The following is a 16,555-nucleotide window of genomic DNA, read 5'->3' on the forward strand; positions in this document are numbered from 1 at the left end:
TGTTGTCCTTTATGTCCCAAGTCATTGCTGAGCATTTAAGTTATCTAGGTTAGACTCATTTTTTTATTTTTTAATGTTCGAGAATATTTCTTTAACATGAGTCTAGAATTCAACATTTTGATCTACTTGTACTTTCATAATGCAACAACTATACATACATATTTCTGTAAAAGTCGTAAAGTTGCATTGATGAAGCATCTAGAAGGGCCTTCAGAGCAGCAGTTTAATGAAGATTGAATTTCTAAAAGGGTCAACAATATTATTTTGTTGTTGTTTCAAATATATTTTTCTCCTTCTATAAATTTTGTTAGAGTAACAAAGTAACAATAACGAAATGTGGTGAACGTTTGACCTCACACAAGTAGATTGTCTCTAAAAAAATCTATTTATGTTGTTGTGGTGTACATTTTTAACGGTCTTAACTTATTTATAACTAATATTGATTATCGAAAACTTTTATATAATTTTTTTTTAACAAGGAGTTATTCTAACCATAAAATTATCAGTTCTATATTTTTCATTTACAAAAAATAGAAAAAAATAATGTTTAATCGCTACATAAAAACATCACTCAGTTGTAACAAGACAATTATATCATCAAACATATATTATGATAAATTATGTAAAAGATAAAATGATTAGATATCAAGATAATTTTAATCATTCATTATATGTTTAAAATTCTTGAGATATGTGATAATGTCAAATCATTTAATTTCTGTTGAAATGTTCTTAAGACCTACTAAAATTTACTCTTTTTTTTCTTATAACAGTCGATTATTGGAAAAGCCGTTCAAAAAATTAGAAAAAGTATTTATGCCCGCGCAAAGCGCGGGTAAATTACCTAGTTATGGATAAGTTAACTAGCATAATAAAAGTCTCATGAAAGAGATTCTACTCCTACTAGTGTGTGGAGAGTAAAGAGGAGCAATAAATTGTTTAAGTTCTAGATGCTATTCCAATTGATAATAATGTGTGACTTTATAGATTGCAATCAACTCAGACGAAACACGTTCTTCGTCAATTTGGCAAGAAGGTAAGATTTTTCATAGTTCCAAAGTTGACTAGCGGTTTAAAGTTTGACCTATTCAAGCACCAAATTCTTTAACAAAACTTAGTCATGGGGATTACGACTTCCAACCAAACTACACGACTTCTCGACTCAACCTCTAATACTCTTTCCAAATGGAAACCCAAATAAATGACAGGTCTTGTTATACATCCTTAAGCTTTATTAACTTAGCACAAAAACATAGTAAAGAGGAAGCATACATCTCCGACTGACTATAGTTACAAACAGTAACACACCCAAACTTCCTTTCCCAAAAGAAATTACCTGTCAGCAGACTAATCAAAATAGTATAATGCAAAAGCAATTAACTGATAGATTCAAAAAAGACTACTTCTACCCATAGATCATCCTGAAATCCATCAGTCATCAAAATGATGCAAGGCACTATATCCTTCAAAATGTCATGGTTTTGACCTAAAACGTAATTTTGTTAGTTTTACATGCACAATGCATGTTTACTTATGAAGCATGATTTACACAGAATTATATTAGAACTACAGTCTAAGGAAAACCCACTACATTCTAACATCCCATCAGTATTACATATCTCTGAGGGGAGAGGCGATTATTCAAGGAACTATGAGCTAAAGGAGACACATCTTCTTCAACCAGACTTTTCCCCTCTATAAGGAGGCCTTAACTCCTGGATATTGAAGAAAATTAAGGCTTATAATTGTACACATGGTTGATGAACACTTGCAAAAAAAAGGCTCGAGATTCAGATAATGGCATCTTCATTGCATTTAATTTTCTACAGAGAATTGGGTACTAAGGAAGAAAAAAATGAATTGAAAGTATAGACAGACTACTTGGGCAATTTCGTACATAGACATTCATGATCAGAATGATAGGTGAATGAATTCATAAAGCCACAAAAGAAGCTCCAGAGCAACACTAGACTAGGTACAAAAGGCAGAAGAAAATTACAAGTCCTGGAGCAATAGGACATCTGAACCAGGTAGAAGTAGGCAAGCCGCGAGAGTGAGCGAGCAACCAAAGGCACCTCACTTCTAGGGAAAGACTTCTGCACAAGAGGTAAACTGTTATTAGTATATGGAAAACACCACCATGATAATGAGTGAAAAACTGATTAAAAGATTAAGAATGAGGCTAGTTTCAGCAACCGGCACTTTGTAAACACATGAATTGATGTGTTAGGCAAACCGGAATATGACTCCGCTAAGGACATTGAAAAATTGGGAGAAAAAAATCACGACACCAAAAAACGGATAGCAGAAGGTGGAAAAGAGAAAACTCTCACTAATGTTCCAGTACATGGTTCCATGTACAGAAGGTCAATGGACGGGTGGTACTCATCAAGCTCAGAATAAAAAACAGCTAAATCACCATTTTTGGTGATTTTATAATTTCACAATAATGTCACCCTCATTACAGGAAATACAAGCATATTGAAGCCGAAAGCATTAGAGCTCCGGCTTAAATTTCAAAAGGTGCCTCTAGTGGAAGCAATTACAGTTTGTTACACCACTCAAGCACTAGTAATGACTGTCTTTCACAATAGATGAATTCAAAAGTTTCTAATACAAAACTTCATTATTGTGTTTAGGACTTCTGGTACAAAGTAAGCCACGTACAAAATTCTTGGAATGCTGCCTCATAGCTTGATATTATAATCTAAATGCAGGAGATCAGCACCCATGGATTTTGGAATATTGGAAGTAGAGAACAGGAAAAACATTTTACGTTCTGTAGAGCTAAATATGTCATAAATACATGGTATAGTACCTTGCTTGATGTTATAATCGAAATGTAGGTCTGACCTTTCAAACAAGAATCAGCACGGTCGATTTTGGGATACTGAGAGTGAAGAAAGAGGAATACTTAACTGATACACAGTATGCATTCATCTCTTGGTGTAGTAAGGGGTTCAGTGGATTAATCAAGGAGTACACAACCAAACGTGAACACTACCGCCATCATTAAAAGTAAAATTGCCAAAGAGAGTTGTAGACATCAGCTTACTGAGGTGAGGACATGAACCTAGACAGGAAGGTGTGGAGGTCAAGGATTACCGTACAAGGTTAGCAAGCAGTCGAGTGTTGTCGCACTTCATGTGGGAGAGGCAGGGGCTAGCCTCATCTCCCCTCTTCCTTATTAGTAGTAGTATTTAGCAGTCCTGTGGTTTCTTATTCTCCGATGTGTACTATTGTTTGTTGCTTCATTTGCCTTACATCTTGATATTTTTATTGTCATATTTTCTTGCATCGCTACTTCGATATCTTTTCCTTCGAGCCGAAGGTCTATCGGACACAGTCTCCCTACCATAGAAAGACCAGGGTAAGGCTTGTCTACATCCTACCCTCCCCAGACCCCACTTATAGGATTATACCTACACTGGGTATGCTTTTGTTGTCGTAAAACATCTGTGTTTCACTCATCTTGTGGATATATTGGACTTCAGAGGCCCGTTCACTCCCATTACATTGCCAGTCCTACTTGATTCTATGTGTACCATTTTCATCAATCATACCGTCCCCTGGGAACATCTACCCTAAATATCCGAAGTGATTGCATTTATGCACCACAATTCTATCTTATCTCAGCTCAACTTCACTCTTCTTATGCTAGCTAACCTTGAAATGCATAAATTGAGTCTTTTACTTCCACTTAACTTAAAACTTTAGAGTAGTTTTCCGTAGTTCAAGCTTTTGGCTGACACTCTTGCTAACTATGTAAACTAACTCAACATTGACTACAAAAAGCATACACCATAGGGACCTCATACTATATTCTTTAGATAGCTCATGCATAACAAGGGTAAACAAGTACAGAGCCAGTACCAAACTTTGGTGAACCCACCATAGCAGAAATTCACGCAATTGTATTAAAAAAAAAAAAAGGGTGTACTGTGAGTTGGCTGTGAGGTAGAGAATAGAATGAGCTGAACAGAATTTTCTCAAAGAGCTGCAATGGAACAGATTGATATTTCATGCTACTAACTTTGTATATCATTACTAGCCAGAACTAACATACATGTAAAACAACAGAAATAACATGACAAATCAATAACCACCTTCAGACAGATTGAGATAATCTGTACATTCATGGATGATAAATAAAAAGCAGAAGATCAACATATTTACAAACCTCTTTTATTCTCCTTCCCAGTCTATTAACTCACTGCGTGGTGCATACAGCTTTGCCATTCGTTCCTCAGCTTCAGTATCATTTACTACACCTCGGCATCTTGGGAACCCACAATAACACGCAAGTTGTTCATCGATAGATAAGAATCTGCAACATGAACAAATACAATTTAGCACACAACAGATGGAGTGAGAAATACTAGAGTAAGATGAGTGAAAAACCTGTAATCATATGTCAGTTCTTCCCATTGTTTAATATCTCGTTTGGAAAATATGATTATATGGTCAATGCTGTTGACACTTATAACTCTTGAGTAGCAATTTGGCTGCACAAAAAGTGCAAGTTGTGAATTGTTGCTTAATTACAGAATGTCTTCTTAAGTACAAACAACTAAAAATACCAACACATTCTCCATTGTAACATTCTTTTTTTGAAACTGGTAACTTTAATTCTCCATTGTAACATTCTTTCTAAATAAACCCATTGACTAGGCCAATGAAATATACATCCGGATCTCACTGAGGAATCTACATATGATTATCTATCTGATATATTATGCTTAGATTCCACTCCATAACAAACAGGCATGGAGTTCTGAAAGGAAAGAAAAACTTGAAATATGTGGTCTAAAAGCCAACAGATACTTTTGTGGCTTAATCATTTTACCAAGGATAAAATGGAATGTTTAAAGTCAAATTGTCACTATATATAGAGAGGGGACATTCTTTTGGGATGGACTTAAAGAAAAGAGCGACACATAAAAAGGGAATGGAGAGAGCAATAATTGACATGTCAGGAAAAGATTTACACATCAGCCCACTTGGCATTCTCATGTTATCTCAAAAGTCCTAATAAAAATACTAAAATTGAGTACTGAAACTACTTCACAACTTCAATGGATGAACTTCTTGCTTTTTCTTTCCCAAAAAACACAACAAGAAAGCTTAGACTTATCAGATAAATGTTGCTCCCCAACATAATCAATAACCTTTCAAAAGAAAATATTATATCCCTCTTAGAGATCCAAGGTGACAGCAAATCATTAAAAGATAGATCTGAATTTAGATGTTATGAGTGGAGACACAACATAAGGAGTTATCTTGTGGGAGTAAGCTCCAATTGGAGTTTTAAACATCATTTATGCATATGCATCTGTACGTATGTAATCTCAGAGAACAATATTTTCAGATGTATTGAAGCATTTATTAATAAAGATCTTTCAATAGCAATTATAATGTGTCAACTCAATTGAGAAAGAACACATAACAGTCTGTTTAGAGGCCCGTGTTTATGGCAGAAAACAAATGATGGCGTCTTTGTTCATACAATGCGGGTGTTTTCCATCTAGTGTGGAGACAAAAGTTGACCCCAAGGGTATAAAGCCATCCAAGGAACAGGGAAATAGGCAAGGAAGAATTTTACATACTTCACACGAATGGTTGATCAAATGTGCAATGCTTCCAGCCCTTGTGGCATCTATAACACGCTGATCATCAATTCGAAACATGTATGTTCCAGCACCCTGAAAGTAAAAATCATGTTATAATATGGTGAAACAATATATTTTCCACCAAATCACCAACTGGGGCAGCTTAGATCCTTCATCAAGCTAGTGCAAGAAAATGGAACAACCAAAATTGAAAAGTGATGCTTATGAAGTCCATAAGTATCTACTTATCACAAATTCAGCACATAGATGTCTAACTTCTTTCAATAGATACTCCACCTACTAGGTGTTAAGCATTGACCTTTGACAAGAGCAAGTAACATGATCACCAACAATTCATTTCTTGTGACTAAATGTCCTATGCAGAGCAATGCAACTTAGGGGTTTTACTTTTGTAAGTACATTTTTCAAGCCTTACTCAGGAATAAGTTTATTTACGGAACGAACACCTTTCGTACTGCAGGTATTCGTGGAATGTAACCCTTACTTCTGATACGCATGAACCCACAATATTTTTTAAAACAAGAGCATATTAGTGATCTTGTATCCTATCTGTGGCTAAATATATAGAGAAGATGCCATTATAGAGGTCTGCAGCGATCAATGGTACTTCCATCAATCACTCCCAATAACGGCCCACTAATAGTGAGAGTGTTGGGAATCCGTGTATTCAAGTTAGGAAGGTGTATCTGGGGGCAAATATTGTGTTTTCGGGCTTACACTTTTTGGAAGTGATAAAGATTACATTTCTCTCCAACCAGTATTTAAAACTATAACTTCAATAACCACAAATAATTGCTACCATGGAAATCAAAAAGATTATTAGAAACCACAAGAATGACCAAGTAACACATAAACATCATAAGCCAGGATATAGTTCTTACCACTAGTGAGTTGTAAATTAGGTGCTCCCTTCGGTCGGCAATAGGAGGTCTAACAAGTTCTCCAGTGTATTCAATTACCTATTAAATAAAGGAATTATCAGTCCTTGGTCTTGAAACTCTCAAACAAAAGAATATAAGCATGAATATACTAATATGGCTACTTGCACACAAGTGGTAAGGGGAAAGATTGCATACACAACACCGTCCCCAGATCCCACTTGTGGATTACACGGGATATGTTGTTGTTGTTGTTGTTGCTGCTGCTCAAAATCATATAACCGTAATAAAAAGATAAAGGGACAAATTACCATGTCTCCCGCTTTCTGAGGGAGCTTCGCAAAGATGCCAAACCCATGTATTCCGGATTTCCCTGGAGGCAATGACAATGTCAAAAATAAATTATAACCTGTAAGAGAGGGGGAATAGTGTTGATACCAAGAGCACAAAGGAGGCTCAAAGTAGCATCAGCTAGCAAAATAATCTAGTTAGGGATTAGCAGAATATTCACATGGATCTACTTTCAGCTTTACTTAATCAGTTACTCTATTTCTACAATGAGCGATAACACGAAAGAAGTCCCAAAAAGTGAAAGGCAATATTAGAGGATAGAATAAGATTGCATCTGTATACAGAACGCGTCCATATACTAAGACAATTTTCATTCTTGCTTCACACAAGGCATACAAGATATTTAGCTTACCGAAGGCTAGTCGTTGTCCTAGCGTTTCTTTCATGTAGTTGTATTTTTCAACCATTGAAACAATGCTCCTTGATGTAAGCTGTGAACACCTCAACTTTTGAAGGTCAAGGGTGTGTCCAGAACCAGCACATGAGGAAGACAATGTGTCGCTCGATTGATCATGTTGACTATGGCCACCAACCAAATATGGCCTATTTTCTACATACAATCGCTTCAATGATGCAGCTGTAAGGACTTCAGGTTCTTTTCTTCCTCTTCTTCCAAAATAATTGTAAGGCTCTATTCAATGACAAACCAGAAATCAGGAATCATAAAATGCTTTGCTACACAGTTGCACACAGAAAATAGTACCAAAAGATGCCATCAATATAAAGCATAAACCAAAATAATTCATATAATTACAGATATTAGAATAATGACAACTAAATACTAATGGAGAACAAGAAAGAATAGCACACCACTGCGAGCACATCCAGAAGGATTTGGTGGAGGAACATAGTCTGAATATTCACAAGCTTTTTGTCCGACACACTCATCAACAGCAAGACGCTCGTTAGATACAGCTCTATGCTTCTTGCAGAAAGAAAGCAACCGAATGCACTGATCCTCTTCATCATCATCCATAGGGATTAAATGCAATCTGTCTTCATCCTCAAGCTATAGACCATTAACATCAACAGAAGATAGGTTAGCATAACAAATATGCGAAAAGATAACACAAAGAATTCATGCATAAATAAATAAAAAACGAGCACTACAGTAAGAAGAAATCACCTCAACACAGAAGCCAGCAGCACGTGCACAAAGAGGATGATAAGCCACCCTACACACAGGGTTTGAGCACTACATCACAAGATAAGGAGGACAACAAATTAACGAGTAGTTGAATAAGCATATACAGAGTACTACTCAATCATTGTGATACGGATACCAGTGCCTCCCCCGAAAGGTCAAATTAATAGTATATAGAAACGAAGGAAAAGAAGAGAATAATGAAATAAAGAAAGGAAGAAAGATAGTGCGAGAGAGAAATAGAGAAGGAAGAACTTATCAACAAGATGCAGAAAAAAGAACAGAGATTCCATTTCAATTTAATAAAGATAAATGGTCGTTGATCAGTCAATGCTTATCGTATATAAGCTAAATTTTATATATCATATCCCACGAAATTAACAGAAGTGTTTTTACTAATCAATTAATTGAAGTCGTAAGGATTATTTTTTCTGAAAAGTACATCTCGGATTCTCTTCAGAGGCACAGTAGAATGCAAGACATCTCATCCAACCGCAATTACATTTCTAATAAATTTGTAGACTACCAATTTGCATTGTTATTCTTTAATATTTGAGACCAATTATTATTTTTTTTTATTTTTGAGACTGGTAAAGTAATTATTTGAGACCAATTATTAAAAGATGATCCTAAAAAAGCAGAACACAGAATAAAAAATTAAAGCTATATTGTAATCTCCTAATACATTGACACGGGGTTAGGATGAAACACAACCACAAGGTTACCTGAATGCAAGCTCCATAAGGAACAGAACAGATACTACACAAGAGCTTCCAGCGGTCCTTAACAAAATAACAAAAAAAAAAGATCAGAAGAGATTGCGGCAAACCCTATCTATGTGGATAGCTTCCACAAAAAAATACATTTTTTTTCTTTTGATAACCAAGCAATGAAAACTAATTGCATAAATCAGCAAGTTCTGATATAATGACAGGTACAAGTAATTCCAGTAGATATCCTCGAAGTCCTGTTAGACAAATTAATCGTGCCTTCTACATATACTGCTAAGAATCAAAAGTGCAAATGGCTAATGATCTCAAGAAAATCTTTAAAATAGTAACAGAGCACAATGGCTAAAAATAGTAAAGTAGGTATACCGGAATCATCAGTTCATCACTATTCAAGGTAATAATAACATAGGGACAATTGTGGGTACATAATTATGAGACACTAACGAAGTTATTCTATGGGGATTGGCCATTATTAGTAGTATAGCCACATAAAATAAGAAGCTTGTCAATCAAGAGTGAAGTCATATTCATGCATCATCATTGAGTCATATAAGAGAATTATGACTTGATTCCTGAACAAAACACGGTAGGGCACCTTTAGAAGTGCAAACAACAAAAGAGGGCAATACTGAGGGGTGTTTACACAATGATGAAAGTTAAATAAAACAGGAATAGTACCTTGCTGATCCTGCTCAAACCATCAATTGGCTCCATTTTCTTTATGTCAGATAAGCAAGTTTCTGAATCGTGGTAAAGATAATCAGTGAAATTCACCCATCTACAAAAATAACAAGTCAGCAATGTGAAAAAAGAAAAAATAATAATAACCTGGTATCCAAATGGCACAAGCAAGATGAGCCCAACGTCCATCAGTTGTAGGCTTCATAGCACCACCTAATTAACATTTAAAATAAGATACACAAGCAGGAAACAAGCAGGGTAAATGAAGTGAAAAATGCAAGCAAAAGAAAGTACCAATAACAGGGCACAGGCAACAAGGGGGAGGGACTACTGGAGCCCCTGGACGACACAAATTGCATAACCAAAGTACTCCATCCATAGGCTCCCGCTCCCCATAGCATCTAGCGTGAACCTGAACACATCATCAACAGCAAAGAATTTTGAACCGGAAGAATGGAACCAATTATTCAAACCCAATTAAGAAGTAAGAACACAAACAGCTCACTCTAACATCAAAAGTAAAAGAGGTCGTCAACCAGCATAGAAAATTGCAACAAAGTTTTAGCATCCATAGGGAGGAAAAACAGAATCAAATCAAATGATAGATAAGTTTATCCATATCACTCCACCAAATATTTTATGACCATCAAGTGCAAGTGCCAAAGTGCAGCAACATGCAGACAAATCTTTCAAAGGTAAAAGAAGGGATTTAACGTCTGGAAAGTTCTCACCTAATTTTCAGTTGATACAAAATGGAAGCATCAAATAGTCATTTTTGACATAATATGTAAACAATCGTTTTGCTCAATAACAAATAAAAAAAAAAAAAACTAATGCAGAGTTAACTGAAAACAGACAGCTAAAACATCCTGCACAATAGATGTGTGGATAAGAGAAATAGCAAGCTGGAAAAACCCTGATTCAAAAGAGGTAAGCGAAAGATACTACTACACTTTGGTCCCAAAAGGATGGAGAGACAGAGATGAGTCCACTCACCATCATTCGGCATTTGTCACACTGCAAAAACAAATTATTCTCATACTCCTGTAAGAAAAAAACCTACATCAGCATGATCTGAAATAACTATTTTGTAGTTACTAATCAATTAGGCAAAGTCAAAAAGATACAGATTCCAGATGCAACTTCACTAGTCATATATAACAAGAACCAAAATAGGTAAAAGTGTCCTCTCAAAAATAGCGCATTAGCTGAAAAAGAAAGAGCATAAGTAATGAAAGCAGTTTCTAACCTCATCCATATGGCATACGTTGCATTTGTCCAGATCTTTCCATTTAACACGGACGGACCTATAACCAGCCGGCAAGTCTTGATTTTTCGAAGACGCCAATTTCAAGGATTTTGCAAGAAGCCTGGACTTTGATAACTCCTGTAAGTATAATATAAGCTTTAGAAACTGGAAAAAAACATAAGCAAAATATAGAACAAAGCTTTCTGATACAAATAAGTCTTCGCAGATTAATGGCTCTCCAGTCAACAGTTATACACTCATATGATCATTACATCCTGAATTAAATGCCCATCAACTTGTTATTATTTGTCTACCAAGCTTCTTCTGCACCTATGCCCTACGATTCTGACACAAATTAATAATTAATCACTTCATAATAAAGTTAAATCCCTAAATCTGTTCTGTCCGTGCATCTCTTACTACCTTCACAATGCAACATATTATGTCCAGAAAACTCTTAAGATTTTCAATAAGAGACTGCAAATGGAAACATCTAAAGGGCTTCTAAATCATAGTGTGCTTAACGTTATATATATAATATAGGCTTAAGTCATCTGCGGCCCCTTAAAGTTGTTTGCACAATTCACTTAAGACACCTTAACTAGGACTATTTTTTTTTATGAAGTAAGATGTTGTATTAGAAAGGCATCAAGAAGATGCAAATTACATACACAAAAATATGGTTAACTCCTGAGAACAAAAACACCTATTTAATCAGGGAGTTAACCACAAGCAAAAGGATGGTCGCTAAGCCATATTGAGGGAGCTAATGAAATCTAAGAGGGGTAATATATCATTTACAGGGGATAAGTTGCTGCATTGGAAGAGACCTTAACTAGGACTATTACCTGTTAGACACTCTAATATTAACAAATATGTATCTATTGAATATAAAATAAAAATTTGCTTTAAAGATGTTATGCGTGTAATCCACACACATTGCCTCACAAATCAAATTAGGACACATGGCACATGGACCCAATCTAACAACAAATATAAATTCTCAATTTTAAAAAATGAAATTTTTGCCAACCTTTATTAATGATCCCGAAAAAGATTTAAAAAGAGAAAATCCCCCCCCCCAAACCTAACCCTTTGCTCTATCTTCTTCCTTCTTCCCTGTGACCTCGCCAGTCGCCATTAATTCCTCCGGCAGCAATGAACATAACAAAAATTCATTCTCTTGTTACCCATTGTTCTCTATTCCTCTTGAGATTTTTGTTTAAATAAATCACGTCAATAAATTATTTTGAAATTCGTGACGAAGAGAAATCAGAAGTATATTGAATTTTTTATTATCATTTTTAGTAAGTTTAATGAGTGGTGATGTTTGTTCAATTTGAGTGATCGAAAATATTGGTCAATTCTTTTAACTCAAGTGTTCAAATTTTTGCAAATTAAATTAGCAGATTCATTTTTTTTTACAAAGAATGAAGAAAAAAAGAGAACCGAAACAGAAGGCTGAGAAGTTAGAATCTTTAAAATGGTGGGTTGAAGAAGAAGACCTCTGGTACATGGGTGTGGGGTGGGGTGGGGTTGTTTTCTTTTGTGAAGAGATTAATGTGGAATTAATTTTATTTTTTAATTATTTAGTTAATGCATGCCAAGTGTCAAAAAACAGGTACCAACTTATCTAAAAATAAATAAAAAATAAAAATCAGAAGATATTCACACGCTTAGTAGCAGTGATATACACTTATTTTGCCACATCAACATTTTGTGTTTAATAGACACATTTTGAACAATTTAGGTGTTCAATAGGTACAAGTCCTAGTTAAAGTGTCTAAGTGAATTATGCGGATAACTTTAAGGGGCCATAGATGACTTAAGCCTATAATATAATACATCTTAAAAAAATTGCTCCAATGAGAAATATATGTTTGTCAACACCTGCAGAAACAACCTCATAAAGCATGTTCAACTGAAACAATACATAGCTCTTAAGTTTGTGAAAGTAAGACCTAAATGAGCAAGGAATAAGTATTTTCAACAAATATAGAAACAAACAATTATGAATGAACCAGTCATACCCTTGGTTCTAAACTACATAAGATAAGCATACACCAAACAAAGCAGTGAACCAACACAGGACCCAACATTTTGGGAAGGTTGCACTATGTCATACAGGCTCTAGAAAAAAATTGCATTTTCTCATCTCAAACCACTTCTTCCCCTAAAACTGTACCAACTTGTATTTTACCACCATGATTTACTTCCCGTTCATATTTCGCCACTAGAAAAACTGTGATTTTCCACACAAAAAAAATGGAATCAAATATGTAACTGCCAAATAAAAAGCATATGGTCAAAAGTCTGAGAGAAAAGTATGTACATAAGCAGACATATGGTAGTTATTTACCAATCAATTAACTAGACCTCAATCCCAAACAAGTTGACGTCGGTTAAATAAAGATTGTGCTCCATACATAAAAGACGCATTTAAGAAAAACTCTAAATATTCAAGATAGACTTATATTTGATTTATGCATCATCGAAGGCATAACAAGAATCTGCTGCCTTCCATTGCGACAATTCTCTTAATACATTCTATTATAGTTATATGGCATAACATTTGTCAATTAATGCTATCCACCATATTCAGCTTCGCTTGAAGATAGAGTGCATTTTAATGGTCTTATTTGTTTATATAATGTCTGTCTCATCTTATCAAACATATCGCTTGATACGATTTGGTTTCAAAGTGTTGAATGAGGAAACAACCCAGAAGATAATATAGTCACTTAAATCGTATACAAAGAAAAATAAGACTATACTAAGACAACTGCAAAGTCAATGGTCCTTAATAATATAAAACATGCTCAGATTTTCAATAATAAGATGGTGAACAGAAATTGAAAGAACAGAACCTCCATAAAGACAAAGTTGAACAGAAGAAAACTAATAATACCTTTATAAGTTCCGAAATTTCAGGATGAGAAAAGCCAAACATATGAGAACCTGATCCAAAGGTCCTTTCACTTTCACGGCTAGATATTGATTCATCAAAATTGTCAACTTGTGTCTTCCTCATCCGTTTGTAAACTTTATTCCAGCAAGCAGATGGTGAAGATCCCTTAAACTGCAAAACAAGTGCACCACAATGACTAACATTAGCACTTCTCTGAACATCAGTGGGCTAAAATTAATGTCTATTCGATAGCAAAAACTGCCAGCTAATTAGAAAACAGATCGACTAGGTTTTCCAAGATTGCGGTAGAGACCATAAATTGTTAACTAGACACTAATGTGTCAAATTAAAGAGGGAAAATGGTAGCAAGCTGTGCGGTAGAGACCATATTTTTTTTTATGAACTAGACACTAATGTGTCAAATTAACCCCTATTAGGATAAAGAGCAGAACACATCAGAGCCAAGAAGTTGATATATGACAGCGTAGATACTCAACGATTCATCAGAGGTTCAACATTTCACAAGCCAATATTTCAAATAAGGGTGATGGAAGGTAGCAACTTCTACAATTTAGCTGGTAATAGTCTTCCAAAGTTCAAGCTGAGACACTTTGCACACCCAAGTCAAACCCGAAGAGGCATGCCATAGAAATTAACCAAAAAGCCCTCAGATGCTTTGCAAGAACAAGTTGTCTTGTTCATAGGCTCACAACAAGAAATACATCAGACTGACAGGTGTTGTGAAAAGCACTCACGTAGACAATATTATTTGTATCTGAGGACTTGAACCTGAGAACTCATGGAAATTGTAAAAAACTATTTACTTGTATCTTGCAGCCATAGACAATATTACTAATCAAAAGGAGGAATGGAGTACTAATCAAGACTTAAGCGCGCACTGTTGTCAAATTGCCACATTCTTTAGGTTACAAGTACCGGCAATTAGTTATAGGTAAATTAGAAGGACTTCAAAGAAACTATCTACAAAAGTCGATATACAGTGCCAAGAAGTTGCAGTTGGTTCATGGGAGACTATTACGACCCCAAAGAGTTGGATAGTGTGAAGTGAAAGTTCTTTGGGTTATTAACAAGACACCATCAAGAAAAAGGATGTCGTGATTTGAATAGAGCATCACGATCTAGGTGATAAAAGAAAAATATGGGATTGTGATCTATGTTGCTCGGACTCTTCAAAAAATTTGACGGTGTGAATGTCAGATCCTCCAAAAGTAGTGCATTTTGGAGGATCATACATGGGTGCAACAATATTTTTGGGGAGTCCGAGCAACATAGATTATGGAAAGGGGTTGGAGGACTAAAATATCACACTTCCCTTCGCGAGCAAACTGTGGAGGAAAATTTTGAAATGGTGGAAAGAGTTTAGTGGTAGCATTACTTTTAAAGTAGAGTACATGCATATTGAGATTCACATCTCCTAACATCTTTTGTTTTATAAGTTTCACACATCTATAGAATCCAATGCTAGATTTGGCTACACTACGACGGGTAGTTCAGATTTTACATGAAAGAGATCCAACAAGACTTCAGATTCAGAAGAAACTTTTAATACTGGGAAGTAGTCGAATACTGGAATTTCAAGACTACGATTGCTCTATAAATAAAGTTCCTAGTATGTCGGCCTTTCCCCATCCACCGATTTGGACTCCAAGGTTCCAAGAAAGGTGTGTTTCTTAAGTTGGTTGCCAACAAGGACAATGATTCCGACAATTAAAATTTGAGGATTACATAACTTATTTGATATTTTATGTGTAAGAGTGTGGGTGCAACAATGCATCATCACCTTTACATTGTGGAAAATCTCTAGATAATTTGGCTTGCAATGGGTGATGCCAACGATGTCAAGAAGGCATTGTTAAGCTAGACATCTAGAAAGAGAGATAAAGGAGCTTTTGAAAGGGTAGAGAAAAATCTATCTATATATCTATATAAAAGAAGGATTTTAGCCCGGTGAGATAGTACTATCCGAGGCTAGGATTGCTATTTATCTAATTTACTAGATTTTTGCATTAACTTCCATCTATTTATCTAATTTCATGTAGTTCTAAATTTGTTTTCTTAAATTTCACCTAATATAATTTTTAATATTAATCTCTTTCCTTATTATTAGGTACCATTTATAACCTTTTGGAAAGGGGTTCCATATATCACTATAACGCCGCCCATTTCCTATCTTTTAAATTTCAAACCGAATTCCATTTCCTTCCACTTCTTCTTTTCTCAAATTTTCTTCCAGTTTCTCGAATTCCCTTTTTTAATATTCCTGATCTTTATCCTATAAAACTTAAAAGTAAGTTTGGGAGATAAATCCTTGACGGGATAACTTTAATTTAGAAATGTCTTATTTCATGTATGGGATGTTGCTCAGGTGCTCAATTTTTTCCATCTGGTCAAAACATAATAATCTCACTTTTTTCAAGACCTACTACATCTCTATCTTTATTTGTTAACGAAAAATGAGTTTTTGTTATGATTATTCTTATCAAAAAAGAGAAGGAAAGTAGAGAAAAAAAGGAAAGATGGAAATGTGCCGGATGTATACAAAACAAAAAAGAGTGTGTACAGAGTTCCTCTCCTTATTTAACCTAATATGAAAGATTTGAATTTGTGTCTTAATTTTCTTTTTTCACTTTTTAAGCTTCCTTCCATTTTCTTGTTCATCGTTGATGGTTTAATTTTTTAATTCTCTTTCATCTAAAATAAATACTAGAAAAATTGAAAGATACAAAGATCAATATATGTATGAATGTTGTGTATATATGAATAAGGTTTGGTAAGATGATGTGACATATCTCTGGCGTCAAAAAATAAATTTATTTTTTTTCCTCTTTTATCGCCACGTTTTGCGATAAGATTTCAAATTAAATTTGTCCTTTCTTACTTTCTCTTATTTAAATTCCCTTTACTAGAAAATAATGTTTCGTGACATTTATTCCTCTTCATTCCCTCTTCAGAAAATTAAAAA

The 16,555-nt window shown here is 34.9% G+C and overlaps 1 protein-coding gene across 6 annotated transcripts in view; it reads right to left on the reverse strand.

Annotated features, from left to right (window-relative positions):
- Nucleotides 1–16,555, reverse strand: part of LOC102604939 (histone-lysine N-methyltransferase ATX2-like) — a 45,707-nt gene that overhangs the window by 19,932 nt on the left and 9,220 nt on the right. For 3 of the 6 annotated variants that reach the window (XR_368703.2, XR_001472003.1, XR_368704.2), the window contains exons 10-25: nucleotides 13,573–13,743; nucleotides 10,665–10,802; nucleotides 10,412–10,459; nucleotides 9,710–9,827; nucleotides 9,563–9,628; nucleotides 9,413–9,474; nucleotides 8,729–8,785; nucleotides 7,986–8,054; nucleotides 7,670–7,868; nucleotides 7,212–7,490; nucleotides 6,820–6,881; nucleotides 6,512–6,589; nucleotides 5,607–5,702; nucleotides 4,402–4,505; nucleotides 4,181–4,327; nucleotides 2,000–2,096 (exon numbers count right to left, since the gene is read on the reverse strand). Coding sequence is in view for 1 of the 6 variants with exons in the window: in XM_006364631.2 (XP_006364693.1) it covers nucleotides 4,186–4,327; nucleotides 4,402–4,505; nucleotides 5,607–5,702; nucleotides 6,512–6,589; nucleotides 6,820–6,881; nucleotides 7,212–7,490; nucleotides 7,670–7,868; nucleotides 7,986–8,054; nucleotides 8,729–8,785; nucleotides 9,413–9,474; nucleotides 9,563–9,628; nucleotides 9,710–9,827; nucleotides 10,412–10,459; nucleotides 10,665–10,802; nucleotides 13,573–13,743 (1,689 nt within the window). In the remaining 5 variants the exon portion in view is untranslated. Of the gene's footprint in view, nucleotides 1–1,761; nucleotides 2,097–4,180; nucleotides 4,328–4,401; nucleotides 4,506–5,606; nucleotides 5,703–6,511; nucleotides 6,590–6,819; nucleotides 6,882–7,211; nucleotides 7,491–7,669; nucleotides 7,869–7,985; nucleotides 8,055–8,728; nucleotides 8,786–9,412; nucleotides 9,475–9,562; nucleotides 9,629–9,709; nucleotides 9,828–10,411; nucleotides 10,460–10,664; nucleotides 10,803–13,572; nucleotides 13,744–16,555 lie in introns of those variants that run through there. The other 3 variants (XR_368705.2, XR_001472004.1, XM_006364631.2) reach the window with 2 other exon arrangements.

This window comes from Solanum tuberosum, unplaced genomic scaffold (assembly GCF_000226075.1).
Source record: "Solanum tuberosum cultivar DM 1-3 516 R44 unplaced genomic scaffold, SolTub_3.0 scf00496, whole genome shotgun sequence".
Classification (NCBI taxonomy): Eukaryota; Viridiplantae; Streptophyta; class Magnoliopsida; order Solanales; family Solanaceae; genus Solanum; species Solanum tuberosum.